The sequence below is a fragment of the Onychomys torridus genome, chromosome 3, assembly GCF_903995425.1.
Source record: "Onychomys torridus chromosome 3, mOncTor1.1, whole genome shotgun sequence".
Taxonomy (NCBI): domain Eukaryota; kingdom Metazoa; phylum Chordata; class Mammalia; order Rodentia; family Cricetidae; genus Onychomys; species Onychomys torridus.
Genome location: NC_050445.1, coordinates 1,562,330 through 1,580,900, shown reverse-complemented (window position 1 = coordinate 1,580,900; position 18,571 = coordinate 1,562,330). Strand labels below are relative to the sequence as shown.

At 52.7% G+C, this 18,571-nt stretch overlaps 1 protein-coding gene across 4 annotated transcripts; it reads left to right on the top strand.

Moving 5' to 3' along the window:
* Positions 1 to 495: 495 nt before the first annotated feature.
* On the top strand, positions 496 to 18,494 carry Wdr86 (WD repeat domain 86). Of its 4 annotated transcripts, none has more exons than XR_004944565.1 (6): positions 496 to 1,030; positions 9,351 to 9,492; positions 13,065 to 13,485; positions 15,650 to 15,785; positions 17,129 to 17,236; positions 18,068 to 18,121. XR_004944565.1 is itself a non-coding variant. In XM_036182786.1 (6 exons), exons 1-6 carry the CDS (start codon positions 868 to 870, stop codon positions 18,432 to 18,434), a joined length of 1,143 nt encoding a protein of 380 aa, XP_036038679.1. In that variant the 5' UTR covers positions 496 to 867; the 3' UTR covers positions 18,435 to 18,494. The 4 variants fall into 4 exon arrangements, 3 of the variants coding, with proteins under 3 accessions (XP_036038679.1, XP_036038678.1, XP_036038680.1); XM_036182786.1 differs by lacking the exon at positions 17,129 to 17,236 and adding an exon at positions 18,258 to 18,494 and having other exon boundaries at positions 18,068 to 18,171; XM_036182785.1 differs by having other exon boundaries at positions 16,957 to 17,236; positions 18,068 to 18,165.
* The last annotated feature ends 77 nt before the right edge of the window (positions 18,495 to 18,571 follow it).

The window sequence follows — 18,571 nt, the reverse complement described above, 5'->3', positions numbered from 1 at the left end:
TGCGGGCCGGGTGTAGGATTCCGCCAGACCTCAGTGGGACCTCAGAGGCGCGCGCCCAGCTGAGGGCGGAGGGGGTGGGGTGGTGATGGGTGTGAGAAGGACAAACCTGACCTCCCCCATCTGGGCTTGCTCCTATCCCCCACCCCCAGGGCCCGGGATCCAGCCCTCCCCTGCCCAGCCCTGGTAGAATTCGGTGTGTACTCGTGTTTTCCCAGGGAGGGTGGACTCGGGGCTCCCCAGCTCCCTTCGTCAGGGGTCCCCCAAGACTCCAGACTCTTATGTCCACTTCTTCCTCGCCCTGGGCTCTGGGGACAGGGACAGCTGGAATGGCAGGGGACAGAACCCAGCCTAGACTGCTAGGAGGGTCTCACGTGGAACACGTGGAAGCGGTCCCCAAGCCGGGACCAGAGTAGCATCTCAGTTTTGTGCCCAAAGGACGACCAGGGCGTCTTGGGGTGGGGGTTGGCGCGCGGCCGGAGAAGTGGGAGGGGACAGGTTGGGGGGTGGTCTCTGAGGAGGAGCCAGGCTGGACTGTATTGTTCCGCGCTCCGCTTCTCGGGTTCTTCTGCCCGCTTCAGACCCGGTGGGCGCACCCCGAGGCAGAGGCTCCCCCCCTGCGCTCCGAGACGGTTCCGAGGAAGGGAGGTCTCACCTGGAGCTCTGCGTCGGAGCCACAGGAGCGGGGGATACCGGTGGAGAGTCAGAGTCCCTGTTGTTCCCCGCCGCACCGCGAGCCTTTGCAGGAGCGGGGCACCAGGTCCCCTCCCTGCGATGGCCGCTGTCCGTCTGGGCCCCGTCAGGAGCACGTGCGGACGCTGGAGCACCGCTCTCTAGCCGGCCACAGCGTCTCTTTACCCCCGCCTGGCGATGGGGAGCAGCGGGTCGGCGTTGAGGGTCTGTGCGGACCACCGCGGGGGCATCAACTGGCTGAGTCTGAGCCCCGACGGGCAGCGCCTGCTGACGGGCAGCGAGGACGGCACGGCCCGCCTCTGGAGCACCGCGGACGGCCAGTGCTGCGCGCTCCTGCAAGGTAGACGAGCGCGCGTGCTCGCGACCCTTTCAGCCTCGCCATGCTCACCTGCCCCGCACCCGGGACTTCACTCTTCCCCGGGCCTGCAGTCCCCTTCTGGAAGAGTGGAGCTCTAGCTCCTTTGCATGGGGTGGGGCCCTCACCCCAACCCTTGAGCTCGTGGTGGGGCGCCGTGAGAGTCCGAGGGTGCTTGGGTGTGAGTGACTAAGGGGCGCGCACCCTAATGCAAGATCGTTTTGTCGACCAGTCCCATGTTATCCTTATCATGGCAAAATTTTTAGCCAACAAAAAGGCGCGCCCATACCCTAACGAACACTTCCTGCGGCACTCCTTGACCTGGTGACCCATGGTCGACTTGGGGGCCCCTGTAACAGTGAGGTTGTTGAGGATCCACGCTGCTGTGGGCTAACCTCATCCTGTGACCCTAACCCAGACACGGACCGATATCACCCTTGAGATTTGAACACCTCCTCCAAACCCCCACCCTCAGCTCTGTTTGGCCTCATCTCAGTTATGGCCAGAAGAAAGGGGAGGATTGATTCAAATTTCTGAGAAGTGGGGTTGAGTCTATCTTGCATATTTGAAAGGAAACAAGGAATTATCATGCGCAGAATTTATAGTATGTCTTGGGTATTCACACGTGGATTCAGTTCTGTTCACATTCTGAGCAGCCTTGTCCTGGGTGCCCCCCACACTGCTCTGTGGAGGCCCCCAGGCCTGCTGTTGGCCTCTGCAGTAGCTCATGCAGGCTTGAGGCACGCCAAGCTTTTTGCACAAGGTATGGCTCTTTATCTCCAGCTTTTCCGCCAGGATCAGCAAATGCTGGGTGGCCTGGCTCAAGCCCTCCAGAAAGATAGTATTAGTCCTGAAACTACTTCATTCCTACACTATCAGTTTTAAGTGGAAACAGTATAAGGTAGCTAGTCCACGGCCCCAAAGGGAGGAACGTTGGATTGACAGGTCCCTGGGAGCTGGTGCGAAGATGGGGAATTGGCTACAAACTGGTCCACATTCCTCCCCACACAGCCAGCATTCTCTGACAGGCCCGCTCAGGAGGAGAGCTGTTAGCTCAAGTAAAATATGTATTGTTTCCCAAAGAAAAGACTGTCGGGTTTTTAGGAGTGCAGATTCTTTGGCCTGGCTCCAAAGATTCCCCAGAGAAGAACCTTGGAATTGGCTTTTTGTTTGATTTGTTTGTTTGTTTTTTGTTTGTTTGTTTTTTGTTTGTTTGTTTTTTGAGCTGAGGATCGAACCCAGGGTCTTGCTCTTGCTAGGCAAGCGCTCTACCACTGAGCTAAATCCCCAACTCTTTTTTCTTTTCCTTTCTCTCTCTCTCTCTCTCTCTCTCTCTCTCTCTCTCTCTCTCTCTCTCTTCAAGATAGGGTTCTCTGTGTAGCCCTGGCTGTTCCGGAACTCACTCTGTAGACTAGGCTGGCCTCAAAACTCAGAGTCTAAGTGTCAGAATTAAAGGCATGCACCACCGCCGCTTGGCTTTGAGTTTGGTTCAGGGCAGGTTTTCTGTCACCTTCAGATTTCAAAGTCACCGTCTTAGTTGGGATTATTGTTGCTGTAATAAACAATATGATTGAAAGCAAGCTGGGGAGGAAATCATTGGTTAGGTTTACATTTCTACAGCACTGCTGTCACTGAAGGAAGTCAGGACAGGAACTCAAGCAGGGCAGGAACCTGGAGGCAGGAGCTGATGCAGAGGCCATGGAGCCCATTTACCGACTTGCTCTCCTGGCTTGCTCAGCCTGCCTTCTTGCAGAACCCAGGAACACCAGCCCACAATGGGCTGTGGGCTCTCTGTCATCAATCACTAACTAAGAAAATGCCCGGCAAGCTTGTCTACAGTCTAATCTTCTAGAGCCATTTTCTCACTTGAAGTTCCTCCTCTCAGATGTCTTCAGCTAGTGTCCAGTTGACATAAAACTAGACAGCACACTCACCTTGTAACTTTGAATTCCTGATCCTCCTGCCTCCACCTCCAAAATACCTGAAATCAGAGGCTCTCCACCAGGCTAGGCTTGGTTGGTGTTTCCAATTGCTATTTCCTCAGGATTTGGGTGACTAGTACACAGCCAGCCTGTGGAGCCTTTATGCCTGGGACTCCAGTGGGATTCCAGTTTGTCAAGAAGGCTTCTCCTCAGAAAGTCTAGGCCTCCCAGGCTGGTTCTGGCCCAGTGGTTTGTCCCAGGGCAGCTCTGGAATCTTGCCAAGTTTCCAGGGCCCATCCTTGAGCCCAGCTCTGACTGGCACCTAGCATCCTTCATATCTGTTTTAGTGGCCCTCACAGCTGTGTGGCCCGTCAACAGCTTTCCAGTGTGGGATGCCTGGCCTGGCCTGGGCTAGTGGAAAGCCACCCCACTGTTGGAGATTCCCTGCCTTGGCTGTTCTTGCCAGGGTTAAGACTCTGAGTCTTTGTTTCCAAAGGCTGGCATTTCAAAATTGTACAGGATAAAAGGGACAAAGATATCTACTGTGAGACCCTGATTATGACTGAGCTTGCATGAGTCAATGTGGCTATTTGGTATCTTTCTGTTTGTGTCCCCTCCTCCAGGGAAAAACAAGGTCTCCTCCAGCAGCTTCCTCCTGAGATATTAGTAGGATTGATTACACATACACACCCCTTTCGTTTGAGGCATACATGAGTGTATAAGTGTATGTACCTGTATATGGAGGCCAGATATAACCTTAGATGTTTCTCAGGAACTGTGTGCTTGTGTGTGTGTGTGTGTGTGTGTGTGTGTGTGTGTGTGTGTGTGAGTGTGTGTAGAGGGGATGGTAGAGTTAGTCTGTCATTGGCCTGGAATTTGCCAAGTAGGCTGGGTTAACTGCAAGCCCTGGGCTATCTTCTCCCTGACTCCTTTTTATTAGCTTTTTCAGACAGTGTCTCCTTTGGGTGAGGGTTGGGTTTTGTTTGTTTGTTTGTTTTGTTTTGTTTTGTTTTTCAAGACAGAGTTTCTCTCTGTAGCCCTGAATAGCCTGGAACTTGCTCTGTAGACTAGGCTGGCTTTGAACTCACAGAGACCCCCCTGCTTCTGCTTCCTGAGTGGCTGAGTTTAAAGGCATCTGCCACCACTGCCCAGGCTAAGAAGATGTCTCCTTGTTTAGCCCTGGCTGGCCTGGAACTTTGTAGACCAGGCGGGCCTCAAACTTGTGGTGATCTTAATGCTTCCTCCTCTAGATGCTGGAATTATTGGTATATGCCACCACACCCACTTAGTAAAGAATGCTTGTTTCACACCTTATATTTTAAGATGTATGTCTGTATACTTTATTATGTGGTTATATTTCATAGACTAGGATCAACACTGTTTTTTTCAATTAAAAATTTTACTTTATGTGTATGGGTATTTTGCCTTCACGTATGTCTGTGCACCAACTGTGTGCCTGGTACCCAAGGAAGCCAGAAGAGGGCATCAAATACTCTGGAACTGGAGTTACAGATGGTTGTGAGCCACCATGTGGAGTCTGGGGATAGAACCCAGGTCCTTTGGAAGAACAGCTAGTGCTTGCTGTTCTGCAAGCCCACTGACACCAGTTTATGAGCCAGAAATGGACAGAGGCAGACTTAATTACTGATACAGAATGTCTTGTGTTTTCTGGATGCTGCCTGGAGGTGAGTGTAGCCTCAGCATCCCCCAAGCAGGAATGAACTGGAGGACTTGTCCAAGGTGGCAAGACTGGTCCATTGCAGCCCGCTGCTTGTGGCTACTGCTTCTCCTCAGGGCCCTGCTGCAGGGAAGTTGTGCCCAGGCCATACAGCCAGCTAGCGGCAGCTGTCATCCCTGTGAACTGCCTGTGAATGCAGGCATCCTTCTGCTCCTGTGGGAGGACTTGGACCCTTGTGTAGCCTTAGGCTTGCAAAGGCCTTGGAATTCCAGCCTGTTGTTTGGAGCCCTGATTCCTTGGGCAGAGCGGTTGAGATTGGTGACTGGGCTGTGTGTTCAAGCTTCCTTATCAGATCTCAGCAGCAGAGGCTGTGTAGGCTGGAGGATTTTCTGAGTATTTTCCAGAGCTTGGGGAAGTTTGGACCAGGGACTGGAATGGAGATGAAAGTGGGGATTGCTGGGCAGGTCATTTCTGTTGGAACTCTCAGAAGAGTCACAAAGCAGCATCAGTAGGACTGGAATGCTCAGGCTTCCCCGCTGCGGACATACACATTTAGAAGGGACAGCTTTCAGATGCAGTGGGTGAACACTGGAGAAAAAGAGTTGACTGGCACTTATTTTGGGAAAAGGATTGCTGGAATGGTAGTGGTCACCAGTCCCCTCTTTGCCCTCTGTGGAGTATCCATGTCCTTGATGACACTGGACCCTGACCTAAGAAAACATCCTGAGATGTCTGTGCTGCCCTGTTTGGTTCCCAATGGAGTAAGGGACTTGATCTGAAGGTTCTAGGCCACTGTGGATGCTCCAGATCCTTCTTTGGCCTCAGCGTCTTCTGAGAACCACCACTCATGGTTGCAAGCTTCAGAGGAGGGCACTGGCCTGGAGCAGGACCCAAGCATAGTGTTAACTGTTAACTTTGAGGGTCAGGGAGAAAAGAGACATATAGGTATGGGCTGAATGAGGAGATGAAGTATCCATTTTTTGTTTTGATTTGTTTTTCTTGTAAGCTAACAACTCATGCATTTAAATTTTATTTTTAGATTTTTATCCTATATGTGTGAATGTTTTGCCTGCATGTATGTCTGTGTACTACATGTGTGCCTGATGGTGCCACAAGAGGGTGTCAGAGCCCATGGGACTAAAGTTACAGATAGTCATGAGCAGCCCTGTGGGGGTGCTGGGAATTGAACCCATGTCCTTTAGAAGAGCAGCCAGTGCTCTTAACTGTTGAGCTGTCTGTCCAGCCCCTTACAAGGAAGGCATAGAAGAGTACTGGGAGAGGAGGGCTGCTACACATAGGCAGTCAATATTTGCTCAAGGAAGAATTCCATGAAGACGTCGTCTGTTTTAGTGACTGCACTTTGGAGGTTCAGTGGTAGGTTCCCTGTTGCCTGTTCAGAAGGCTAAGGGGAAAGGTGCCAGAGTGGTGGGTGAGGCAATGGTGGGTGAGGCTGTGGGGAGGGTCATGGCTGGGCTGGTGCTGAAGGGCAGTACCAGTCAGGGCCCTGGCTCCCTTTTTTGTTTGTTTGTTTGTTTGTTTGTTTTTTTGGAGACAGGGTTTCTCTGTAGCTTTGGAGCCTGTCCTGGAACTCGCTTTGTAGACCAGCCTGTCCTCGAACTCACAGAGATCCTCCTGCCTCTGCCTCCTGAGTGCTGGGATTACATAGGGTAATTCATAAGCATCTAAGAAAGCGACACCACAAAGTGGACAGAGTATAATACGAAGAAGAACCACTGGGACATCACTTCTCCCAGGGCAATGCAGCTACAGCAGCCTGTAGGCAGCTGTGGGGTAGACTCCCCTGGGGCAAAGGGACCTTGCCTGCAGGGCCACAGGCGGCCCGAGGCAGCCCTCTGTGTCAGAGCCCAAGGTAACGTTTGGCCGGTCAGGCCATCCCTTATGCAGCCCTGCTGTGTAAAGCAAGCTCAGATCTAACTAGGAAACCTTTGTGGGCTCCCACAACCAGGGGCCACCCAGCAAGTGTACCTTTCTTGCACAAATCACAGTACCTGCTTGCACTCCCAGGGTGGGGTAAGGATGTGTTACTATACTACTATGGGGTGCAGTCACCAAGTGGCAGTTGGGGTGGCCAGTTATTGTGTGACCCTGGGGACTGAAAGAGAAAGGAGGTCTTGTTTGTTTGTTTTCGTTTTGTTGTTGTTGTTTCGAGACAGGGTTTCTCTGTGTAGCTTTGCTCCTTTCCTGGAACTCACTTGGTAGCCCAGGCTGGCCTCGAACTCACAGAGATCCACCTGCCTCTGCCTCCCGAGTGCTGGGATTAAAGGCATGCGCCACCACCGCCCGGCTAAGAGGACCTGTTTTATGCTGTGTCCCCTGCGGCCCTGGGTCCTGGGCCACTTTTCCTGTGCGCAGAGGGAACAGCAGATCTTGGCAAACTCTCAGTGTCCAGGGAGGCGAGAAGGGCCGCCGCCTCAGCAGGAGCCCCCAAGGCTGCTCTTCTGAATGCAATAGCTACATCTTATCTGCATTCTTTATCCCTTCAAAAATATTTTCTTTCAGCTTGGCGTTTGTGCTTATTCTGCACAATTCCAACAGCTGAAAGCCGAGGTCCCTGGAGGTGATAGGTCTAGAGCCGGCAGACACAGCTCCTCCCACACTCTGTGGTGACCCCACCAGCCCTGGGTCCGGCCCATCACTGGTTGGTTACAGTGTACCGGGGTGGGGTGGACAAGGGACAGGTACAGCAGAGTCCAGACCCTCAGCTGGCAGGTTCTGACCCATGACCCAAGCGGGTGTGTTTGCTGCCTGGAGAGTGAGCCATAGGAGACTGGAGAGGGGCTCGCCTTCAGTAGAGTCCTGGGTGCTGTGGGAGCCTCACTTGGCTCAGGGCCTGGCTGCAGAGGGCAGAGGCTGCTACGTCAGCCTGGCTTGCAGTCAGAAACACGGAAAACTCTTGTTGCGTTTGTTTATTGCCTCTTTTCAGTCTGTGTGTTCGCCCCTCTCCCTAACGTGCCATAAAGCTGCCCCCCCCCACCCCCAGGTTCAGCAGCCAGGCTCCGTCCGTAGTTCCACAAAACCAGGGAGCCGTTGCCCAATAGCTCCACGTGGCTCTCAAGTGCTTTTTCATGGTTCGATTTATGGTTCACTCCTGCACTTGACCCACTGTGTCGATGGGATGTCAGCAGCTGGGCGCTGCTGGAGCAGTTGCTCTGGGCCTCAGCCAGCCTTGGCTCACGGTCCTTAGGGGCCATGGGTGGTGACGCCCATCCAGGGTTATTAGGGGGCTATGGGAGGTAACTCCCATACAAAGTCATTAGCGGGGCCTGGAGTCATGCCATGCCAGTACCCAGTAGGCCTGGCATACCTTGGCTGCCTTTCTTGGGGTATCTCAGCTCCCAAGAGGCCTTTGGAAGAGGGAGGCAGACTGGTCTCAGGGAAAGTTTGTTGACAACTTTAAGAATTATTTATAAACTCTGGCAAAAATCTGGGCTGTGTTTTGCCAAACAGATTTGCCCTCAGCTTTTTCATCAACTTGTGTATTCGGGGAAACACAATCTGCCATTTCTTAGGGGTTTACTTAATTCTTGCATTGTTTTCAGATCAGCCTGGCATGCACTCTCCTGGAGGACCGAGAGCTTTTATTAAAATTCTCTTTCTTAGAACCCAGGAAGTCAAGTTTTTCCAAGCTAAGTTTAACCCAGGACCTTAAAAAAAAAAAAAAAAAAAAAAAAAAGTTAACAAGCTTGATCCTGCAGGAGAGATTGCTAAAATTCCTGTTTGCCTACGAAAGGAAATTCTCAAATGAGATTAAAGACCTGGGTGTGGTGGCTCATGCTTTTAATCCCAATGGTGGGAGGTAGATTTAGGAGGATCAGGAGTTCAAGGCCAGCCTGGGCTACATGAAAAAGTCTCAAAATAAAAGTGGGGAGCAGGTCCTGAGGAGATAGCTCAGTGAGTCAGAGGGCTCGCTGCTCAGCTGTGAGGGCCTGAGTTCAGGTCTCCAAACCTAGGGAAAAAGCTGAGGGTGCTCTTTGCAAACGACCATAACCCCCAGTGCTGTGGAGGATGGACACAGGAGGATCACTGGGGTCTAGCCTCAGCCCAGCTCTGGGTTCAGGGAGAGACTCTCAAGGGAACACACAGGGAGTGGTAGAGCAGACCGGACAATCCTTTTCCATGTGTCCACTGGCGCGCGCGCGCGCGCACACACACACACACACACACACACACACACACACACACACACCTCTGTCACACATACAGAGACAGACAGACAGACAGAGAAGTTTAAAAGTCACAAAAGGGAGCCAGGCAGTGGTGGCACACACCTTTAACCCCAGCACTCCGGAGGCAGAGGCAGGCGGATCTCTGTGAGTTCGAGGCCAGCCTGGTCTACAGAGTGAGTTCCAGGACAGCCAGGACTGCTTCACAGAGAAACTCTGTCTGGAAAAACCAAAACCAAAACCAAACAAACAAAAACAAAGCAAACAAACAAACAACCCGAAAGGGCCAGTCTCACTGGACGTGGCGATTTACTCCTGGGACTGAGCACCCTGGAGGCTGAGGCAGAAGGACTGTGAGTTCCAGCCTGGCCTGGGCTACAAAGTAAGATCCCGGTCTGTAGGATAGAGGTAGGGCTAGTCTCCCAGACTTGCCTCAGAGGCTCCTGCTCTCATGTATCTGCTTGCACACACAGGCAGAGAAGAGCTGGTACCTGGCCATCCCACACTTCCTCTCACTGTAGGTCATGAGAGCTATGTGACCTTCTGCCAGCTGGAGGATGAAGCCGCCTTCACCTGCAGTGCTGACTGCACCATCCGGAAGTGGGACGTTAGGACCGGGCAGTGTCTGCAGGTGTACCGAGGGCACACGTCCATCGTGAACAGGTCAGCCAAGTCCCGGGGCATGGGTCAAGACACAGAAATGGAGGATTGATTTTGAGCAGTGCGGCTAACTGCTTGTGGTAGCTGGATGGTCATGCAGAGGAGCCACAGGAAAGAGGCATCATTAGCATACATTAGCATAGTCTGTGCCCTGACTGCCCTCTGGGTGTGGGGAAGTGTTGGAGCTATATATAGCACCCACGAATGGGAGCAAATTCCAGAGGAGATTGTTACAGGACACCAATGGCAGAGCAAGGGGCTCAGAGGAGGAAGATACAGTTGGTGATATTTTTATACTTCCTTTCTTTCATATGGCTACTGAAGGTCTCCTGGCTTTCTTCAGGATCTGAATTTTTTTCCTGTTGAATTTAGGTTGGACCTGAGCAGTGGAAATTTGTTTACTGACCAGATCAACTTGATGTTATTTTTATGACACACAATGGTTGCCCTGGGCTCCCAAGTTCTAAGTGGATGCCTAGCATTGGAACCCGTAAAGTCACACTGACAGGAGTGTAGCAGGAATCTTAAAAAGGTCTTAGCAATAAAGTCAAACCTAGAGCCAGGTATTGGGGTGAATGCTGGAAGATCAGAGAAGCAGAACAAGCCACAGCTACCTCACCTCGCCAATTCCTCAGCTGATCCTGTTTCCTCAGACTGGAAGCCTCTGTGTCTTCATCCAAATGGATCTCAGCTGCACTGCTGCTCCAAAGCCTAAAAGCTTAACTAGCCAAAAGCTTCTAGTTTCTGGTCTTCACACCTTATATACCTTTCTGCTTTCTGCCATCACTTCCTGGTATTAAAGGTGTGAGTCACCATGCCTGGCTATTTCCAATGTGGCCTTGAACTCACAGAGATCCATGCCTCCAGAAGGCTAGGATTAAAGGTGTGAGTGCCACCATTTTCTAGCCTCTGTATCTAGTGGCTGTTCTATTCTCTGACCCCAGATAAGTTTATTAGAATGTACAATATTTGGGGGAACACAATACCACCACAGGTTCCTACTTGGGAAGGACCCAAGGGCCTTTCTTTGTGGACACGGAGAAGTCCCCTGTGCTGCAGCCAGGGGACTCTGAGTGCTGTGTGGGCCTCCAGACAGGCAGACTAGCTACTCAAGCTAACTGCAGCTCCAGAGTCCACATCAGATGGCAGCTCGACAGTCTGAAGGTGTCTGTAGGAGATGCTAGATCTAGGAGAACTCAGCTCTCACAGTTCAAACTGGCCTTTCCCAGCAAGATGTCTGTCATTGGCCAAGCATGGTGACTTGTTTCTGTTGTCCCAGAACTTGGGAAACTGAGGTAGTGCAATTTCCATGACTTCAAGGCCAGCCTGGGTGCAGAATGAGCTCTAGATCAGCCTGGCTTAGAGGAGACCCTGTCTCGGAATCCCCCCCCCCACCTTAACTGTCTATACAAAAAGTCCTCCACAAAAACAGAAACTCAGGCACCCTAGTCAAAAGCCAACCTAGGGTCCATGCCTCAGATGACCAGCTTGTCCTCAGGTTGTTGATCAGGGGAAGGTCACAAGCTTCTCTAAACAAGGCGGAAACTATGCTTTATGAGGTTTAGCATCCATGCCCACACACAGGTAATATACATAACACAACACAAAGGTACAGCACGTGGATACACACGTACATACAGCATACACACAACATGCATATGTATGAACAAGATCATTCATATAAAAATTACATATACACAACACATACACAACTGCGATGCATCAAATACATATACATAGGAATGTCCACACATGTGCTCGACATGTGTCCAATGCACATGCACATACAGAACATCCACAAACGTACGTACATACACTGTTTCCCATCAGTGGCTGTTCAAAATCCACCACACGAAGGACACACTCTGATGACTGTTCCCAAATGGGTGAGAGGCTGGAACTCACTTCTGTATTTTTTGTTTCTGAGACAGGATTTCTCTGTGTAGCTTTGCACCTTTCCTGGAACTCACTCTGTAGCCCAGGCTGGCCTCAAACTCACAGAGCTCAGCCTGGCTCTGCCTCCCGAGTCCTGGGATCAAAGTGCGCCACCACCACCCGGTTCACTTCTATTTTTGAAGCGAGGCTGTGCTTGTGAGCTTCCAGCACACATCCTTCAGTGGCCTAGCGTCCCTCTTGTACATTGTACCCGCATCTGCCCAGGGCCCACTTAGCCTGTGTTAATTTCTTTTCTCATTGCTTGGACACCATCCACCTCCAGAAAAAGCAACTTAAGGAATAAAGGGAGCTGGTCTATCACGGCAGGGAGGGCATGTCAGCAGGAACAGGAGACAGCTGGTCTCATCACACCCAAGATCAGCTCACTTTCTCCTTTTTATTCAGCCCAGGACCACAGTCCAGGGAATGGTGTCGTCACCTGCTTAGGATGGAGCTTCCTACTTAACCTAATCTAGCAGGTCACAAATGTACCAGAGGTCACAAATGTACCAGAGGCTTGTTTCCATGCTGATCCTAAATCTCACCAAGTTGGCAAGATTAACTATTGAGAACCCCAGTGCCTCGAGCATGCCCTATGGGGCTGCATCCTCAGAACATCATAGGTTCTTGTCAAGGAGAGTCTTTGACTCTCAACAGATCACAAACTCGCCATGTAGATCCACCTGCCTCTGTCTCCTGAGTGCTGGGATTACAGGCGTGGGTCATACCTGGTGAGTCTAGACTTCTTAACAAGGACATGTAAACAGGCCCTTGGAAGTCCTGTGCAAAGTTCTCTGAAGACAAATGTGTTTTTCTGGGAAGTTGTAGCATTTAGCAGTGTGAGAGCAGGCTGTCAACATTTATCTCATTTAAGACCCCCACCCCCAGTGGCAAGCCAGCCGGCTGCATGAATGTCCCTTCTGATGCCTCATACCCAGAGTTCCCTGGAGTCTGGTCTGTGCCCTGGAGCTGGAGTGTTTCTCCTGGGCTCTTGCTGGCAGAGTTGACAGTAGAGGCCCTCCCCACACTTCAGCTTGCCTCTGTGCCTGCCTGAGGCACAAGGGCTTCTATTCCTTGTGGCCCTCAAGGTGGGCACTCTGAACTGGCCTTAACCAGCCTGCTTTATGTATCCAGACTGTTCCCAAGGTGACCAGATGGTCCCAAGTAGCCCTAGACTTTCTCACTGGTTTTCTTTGTTTTCCTTTTGGAGGCAGGGTCTCTCCCACTCTATAGTCTGGGCTTGCCTCAAACTCACTATGTAACCCAGGTTGGCTTTGAACTCAAGGCAGGCCTTCTGCCTCAGCTCCCTGAATGGCCTTTTCCTATTTTAAACAGAAAGCCCCGTGTCCCCTCTTCCTCCTATGTCTCTGGCTTGGATAGAGTGTTATGTGAATCATGCACCAGAGACATGGTCCCTGTTGGGGTACAGGGCAGGCCTGCAGGTTGGTCATAGGAGGAAATAACTGAGAATGAAGGGTGGCTGGGGGGTGGGCACGGTGGACATGTGGTGTTTTGAGCTAGACCTTGGAGAGTGAGTGTGGAGCAGGGCAGAGACTGGAGACCACAGCTAGCCTGTGAGGGCCGGGTGGATCCCTTCAACCCTGGGTGTTCTGAGCCTGACCCCTTCCCCTCACCCATAGGATCCTAGTTGCAAATGGCCAGCTCTTCAGCAGTTCCTATGACCGGACAGCACGTGCATGGACTGTGGACAAAGGGCAAGCGTCCAAGGAGTTCCGGGGCCACCGCAACTGTGTGCTGACACTAGCCTACTCGGCCCCCAAGGACCTGCCCGGGGATCCCTGCTTGGAGGCAGCCATGGGTGGTGGGCTCCTCGTGACTGGCAGCACGGACGACACGGCCAAAGTGTGGCAGGTGGCCAGTGGCTGCTGCCACCAGACACTTCGGGGCCACACAGGGGCAGTGCTGTGCCTGGTGCTGTCTGTTTCCAGCCACACGGCCTTCACAGGTAGCACTGATGCCACCGTCCGTGCTTGGGACATCCTGAGTGGGGAGCAGCTGCGGGTTTTCCGGGAGCACCAGGGCTCTGTCATCTGTCTGGAGGTGAGACCTGTCTGACTGCTGCTGGACTGCATGTCCTATTGTGGGGGAAGGGAAGAGGGGAACACAGCCTCAAGCAGCCTTCGTTCACAGTGCCAAACTGTTCATTGCATCCGTCCATCAATTCTCTCACGTGTGGAGCTGGTGGAGTTCTCATGGTCTAAACACATTTCTGTTTTTGTTTTCAGAAACAGGGTTTCTCTGTGTCATCCTGGCTGTCCTGGGACTCACTCTGTAGGCTTGGTAGCTGTGAACTCAGAGATCATCCTCCTGCCTCTGCCTCCTGAGTGCTGGGATTAAAGGCATGTGCCACCGTGCCCAGCTCACTAAACACCTTTTATTAGGCATCCCCAACCCTACAATCATTCATTCATTCATTCATTCATTCATTCATTTTGAGACAGCGTCTCACTGTGTACTCATGGCTATCCTGAAATTCTGTGTAGACCAGGCTAGCCTTGAAGTTACAGAGATCCACCTGCCTCATGTGTGTTGGGATTAAAGGTGTGCACCATTATACCCGGCCCTGGCCCACTCCCACACTCTTGCACTGGGAAAGTGTCCAGCCTATGCTTTGTGGGGGAAACATTCAGATCTCAGCAGTGCAGACCTTGCCAGGAAAATGGACAGTAAGTCGGCTGAATAAGAAGATTCCTGAACATATATCCAGACAAAGGGGAGGTAGGGCCGAAGAAGTGACCCAACAGAGAAAGGGACTTTGAACAGCTTAAGTGTGATTGAGAATACCTGGAATCCTGGTGCTGGGGAAGCCAGGAGGGAATCTGAAGCCAGCTTGGGCTACCCAGTGAGATCCTGTCTGAAAAAAACAGACCAGGCAGATGGCTCAAACATTTGCCACACAAGCTGAGGAGCTGAGTTCATCCCAGCACCGTGTAGAAAAGCTGGGTGTATCGGGGCTGGAGAGATGGCTCAGCAGTTAAGAGCACTGGCTGCTCTTCCAGAGGACTTGGGTTCAATTCCCAGCACCCACAACCCACAACCATCTGTAATGAGATCTGATGCCCTCTTCTGACGTAAGTTGTACATATAGGTAGAAGACTCATATACATAAAATAAATAATTAGAAAAAGAAAAGCTGGGGGCATACACCTGTAACCCACCATGGAGATGCAGAGGCAGGTGGATCCCTATGGCTTGCTGCCCAACCAGCCTAACCTAATTAGTGAGCTCAGGATGCCTGAGGGTCAGCAGAGGTTGACCACTGGTCTCTCTCTCTACACACACACACACACACACACACACACACACACACACACACACACACACACACGGAACATGAACTCACATACATACACACACAAAAACAACATCAACAAAACCCCCTAAGGCCTGACCTGCGTCTGTGTATTTCTTGAACTGAGTTTCTGTCTCTGGCAACAGGAACCTTTTTCTTCCCCTAGAGGCAGGGCTTTTCTCAGTTTTAGGAGCTGGAGGAGGGTCTGAACACAGTGTCTTTGCTGCCGTATTTGGGGTTGTATATACTGTCAGCCTTCAGTCCTGGGTACCAGTTCTCTCACCCAACATGCTAGGGGTGACAACAGCCTTCTAGGTCTCTCTGGGGCTGAGAGTGGAAGTGACCTGACCCTCACCTGGAGCATGGCTCAGTGTGTCTCCACTTAGCAGGATACTGGGGGTGGAGTACTGCTGTGTGTGAGGATCCTGTGTAGGCAGAGGGCTTCTGTTTATGCCTGGGCACTGAGCTTGCCACTTAGTGACAAGCCTCCTCTGTGTCCTCTGACTCTCTGGAGGCTCTGCTACTTCTCCTGAGTGCCATCAGCTGGGGACCAAGGCTTTATTAGTGAGCCTGTGGAGGAGGAGGAGCCAGTGGAGAGGCTCTGTCTGAGTGTGTGGCTCTGCTTGGGGTCTGCAGGGCTGTACGGGGGCTGGGGGCCTCTGAGAGACAGTCTAGTATCTCTGCAGGGCTCCATCTAAGGTCTGCAGGGCTTTCTAGGGCTGAGGACACTCTGCCTTCTGGGCGCAGGTTCACCAGGGGAAAGAGGAACCGGCACTGCTTAGTGCTCCAGTGGGTGGTGGGGAGTACCTTTTGGGGTCATCGTGCTTTTCCCCATTGAGACCTTGCAAGTAATGATTTGAGGGCTGCCTGGCCACCAAGGCCAATGGGCTGACCCTCCTGCTTTTCCTTCAGCTCACAGACGGGCTCTTGTACTCGGGCAGTGCAGACAGGACCGTTAAGTGCTGGCTGGCTGACACCGGAGAGAGGGTGCGCACGTTCCCGGCACATGGACACAGCGTGAGTGCCCTCAAGTACCACGCGGGCACCTGTAAGTGATCTGTCCTGCCCCTGCCACTCCAGTTTCCTCACCCTACCTTCCTCTCCTGGTTGTCTCTTCTGCCTCCCATGGCTCCATGGTTTGCCATCCCTGAGCCAGGCTACCTTTCTACTTTCCATTTCATTGGTGTCTGAAGGGGGAATGGCTTGTTGGGTGGGGAGGAAGCTTTTTGTCTCCTAGGTCCCAAATGGTCACACATCTGGGTCTTCATCCCCTTCTCCTTGGCTCCACCAATGGCTATTCCCTTCCTATTTAGATTCATGAGCCCCTAACAGAAGCAGATGTTAGACTCCCACAGGGCTGGGCCTGAGTGGAAACACTAGGGGTTAGCCTGACGTGGAGAAGTTACTTTTCCTTCCTCTCATGTCCAAGCCTTAGTGTGGGCATAGCTCTGCTCCCTGGTCAGATACCTCTCTGAGCACAGAATGGTTAGCCCCCAGACACTGCCATCGGCCTCCTGTGCCCCCGCCCCTGGCGGCAACTGGCACAGCTGTGCTGAAGTCACCCTCACAGGCCCCTCTCACTATGACTGAGCTTGGTTCTTGGTCTTTGCCAACAAGGCTACTGAATGGGCTTTGCTCCCGACCCTGTCTACTGTCAAGATGCCCAGCAGCCCATGGGGGCTGGACCCTGCTGCTGAGTCTGGGGAGAGCCAAGGAAGGAGCTGAGGAAATGCAGCAAGGAAACTCCCTCCCGGGGCCCTGTGCACCTCAAGCTTTAATAAAAGGGGAAGTGTGTGCAGACAAAGGCAGAACAGGGTAAGAAATAGATACCGAAGAGCAGGGAGCAGCCTAGAGGGGCTGGCTTTAGGCAGGCCCAGAGTGGCAAATACAAGATGGCCTTGGGGTTCGTCTATTGCTATCACACTCAGCAGAAAGGGTTTGTCTTACAGTTCCAGGTTGCAGGGAGGTCACAGCAGCAGGGGCCTAAGTCAGCTAGTTATACCACGTGGGTCGTCCAGAGCAGAGGAGTGAGTGAACGCGAGATGCTCCGTACTCAGCTCACTTTCCTCATGGACGCAGTTCAGGACCCAGCCCATGCGATGGAGCTCCCGCATTCAGGGTCTTCCAACCTCAATTAACCATCATTTCCTACCTCAGGCTGCTGCCCTGACCTAGATAATTGAGCAGTGAGATGAGATTCTCTTCCCCGGTGATTCTAGGTTGGGTGAAGTTGACAGTTCACACTAAGCAAGCAGGATTGCTGGGAGCTGATCTCCAGGACCACTCTCTCTCAGCAGGGGTATTGAGGGTGTGTGGCCCAGCATCCTTACCTCCCTGCTGGACCTACAGTTTCTCCCCACCCCCACCTGAGCTGCTCTGCTCACTTAACAGGCTCCTGTGGTTTCGTCCCTATCACCTCCGTGTTTCCTGCACTGTCTGCCATGTGAACTGCTGGTCTCCTGTTCAGGGGGTGGCTTCTGGGGAAATCAGTGTAGGATGGTAAGTGAACCACTGAACTCACATAGTTGGCTACTTCAGGTGGCCCCTCATCACCAGCCTCACCAGTAAGGATTAAAAAGGAGCCCAGGAGCCCGGGGGCCCTGGGGTTGGGGATTTAGCTCAGTGGTAGAGCGCTTGCCTTTCGATCCTCAGCTCCGCCAAAAGAAAAAGAAAAAGAAAAAGAAAAAGGAGTCGCAGGCCCCCTTAGTGCACCAGAAACTGTGGGGTGGCACTCAGCCATCTGTCTCAGCAAGTACTACAGGGACTCTGGTGTCCTTGATGCCAGAGCACCACCAAGCCAAGTTATGACAGAGGAAGACCCAGGAATCAGATAGGGTCTGGGCTCTCTGCTTCAAGGCGGCAAATCCCTTTCTGAGGAGGGTGGGTGGGCTCTGGCTGGCCCTGGGTACAGGTGATGAATGGGCAGGGCAGAGCCTGCAGGATTCGGTGAGTGTTCTAGAAACACAAGGCAGAGAAGTCTGCTTAACTCAATAGGGTATAAGATGGGTACGTGGCCCTGAGAGGTTCTTGAGACACAGGGCCACTCAGGACAGCACAGGCTGACCGGAAGTCAAGGAAGGCATGGCAGCCAGATTATGCAAAGATGTCCACACAGCAGGGGCGTCCTAGGGCCCTCTGCGTCCTCCCTGACTCCACGGTTGAGAGAGCCCGAGTTTCCCTTCAGAAGGCTTCCAGATGTTTCCCACCTGACCCTTAGGATATCTCTGTGGGGCAGGCAGAGGTCAGACCACCCTCTCCCTGTGTCCCATTCCTGGGGAGGTGGCAAGGTGGCAGCCAGGAAGGGCCCAGTGTACTGCTGTGTGTCCGCAGTGTTCACAGGCAGTGGGGACGCCCGTGCCCGGGCCTTTGATGCCCAGTCAGGAGTGCTGCAGAAGGTGTTCCGAGGCCACAGCTTTGTCATCAACTGCCTCCAGGTAGGAGTCCTCCCTTCCCAGCTCTGTACTGCCCCAGGGAGGCAAGGGGCCTGCTCATGGCTGACAGCCGTCCTGCCTGCCCACAGGTACACGGTCAGGTGCTCTACACAGCATCTCATGATGGTGCTCTGCGCCTCTGGGATGTGCGTGGACTCCAGTCAGTGCCACCTTTGCCGCGAAGGCCAGCAGCCAAACACAGCCTGTCACGCCTCTTTAGCAACAAGGTGGCCTGTGCAGCCCCGGTGCCCTTGCAGCCAGCTTGAGGACCTGGAGAGGAGATGGTCAAAACCTGTGGCCTGGCTTGTCTGTCAGTGTTCTTGGCTTTCCCAAGCACTTTGCGACTGCAGTGGCCTGTGGCAGGGCATGCACCTTCCCTCGTGACCTTTCCTACTGTGGAAGA

What these genes read in the sequence shown, in the direction of transcription:
- Wdr86 (XM_036182785.1), top strand. Translation starts at nt 868, where the DNA reads ATGGGGAGCAGCGGGTCGGCGTTGAGGGTCTGTGCGGACCACCGCGGG. An exon ending in CACACGTCCATCGTGAACAG is followed by an intron (nt 9,493 to 13,064) that starts GTCAGCCAAGTC and finishes CCTCACCCATAG; the next exon opens with GATCCTAGTTGCAAATGGCC. An exon ending in GCTCTGTCATCTGTCTGGAG is followed by an intron (nt 13,486 to 15,649) that starts GTGAGACCTGTC and finishes CTTTTCCTTCAG; the next exon opens with CTCACAGACGGGCTCTTGTA.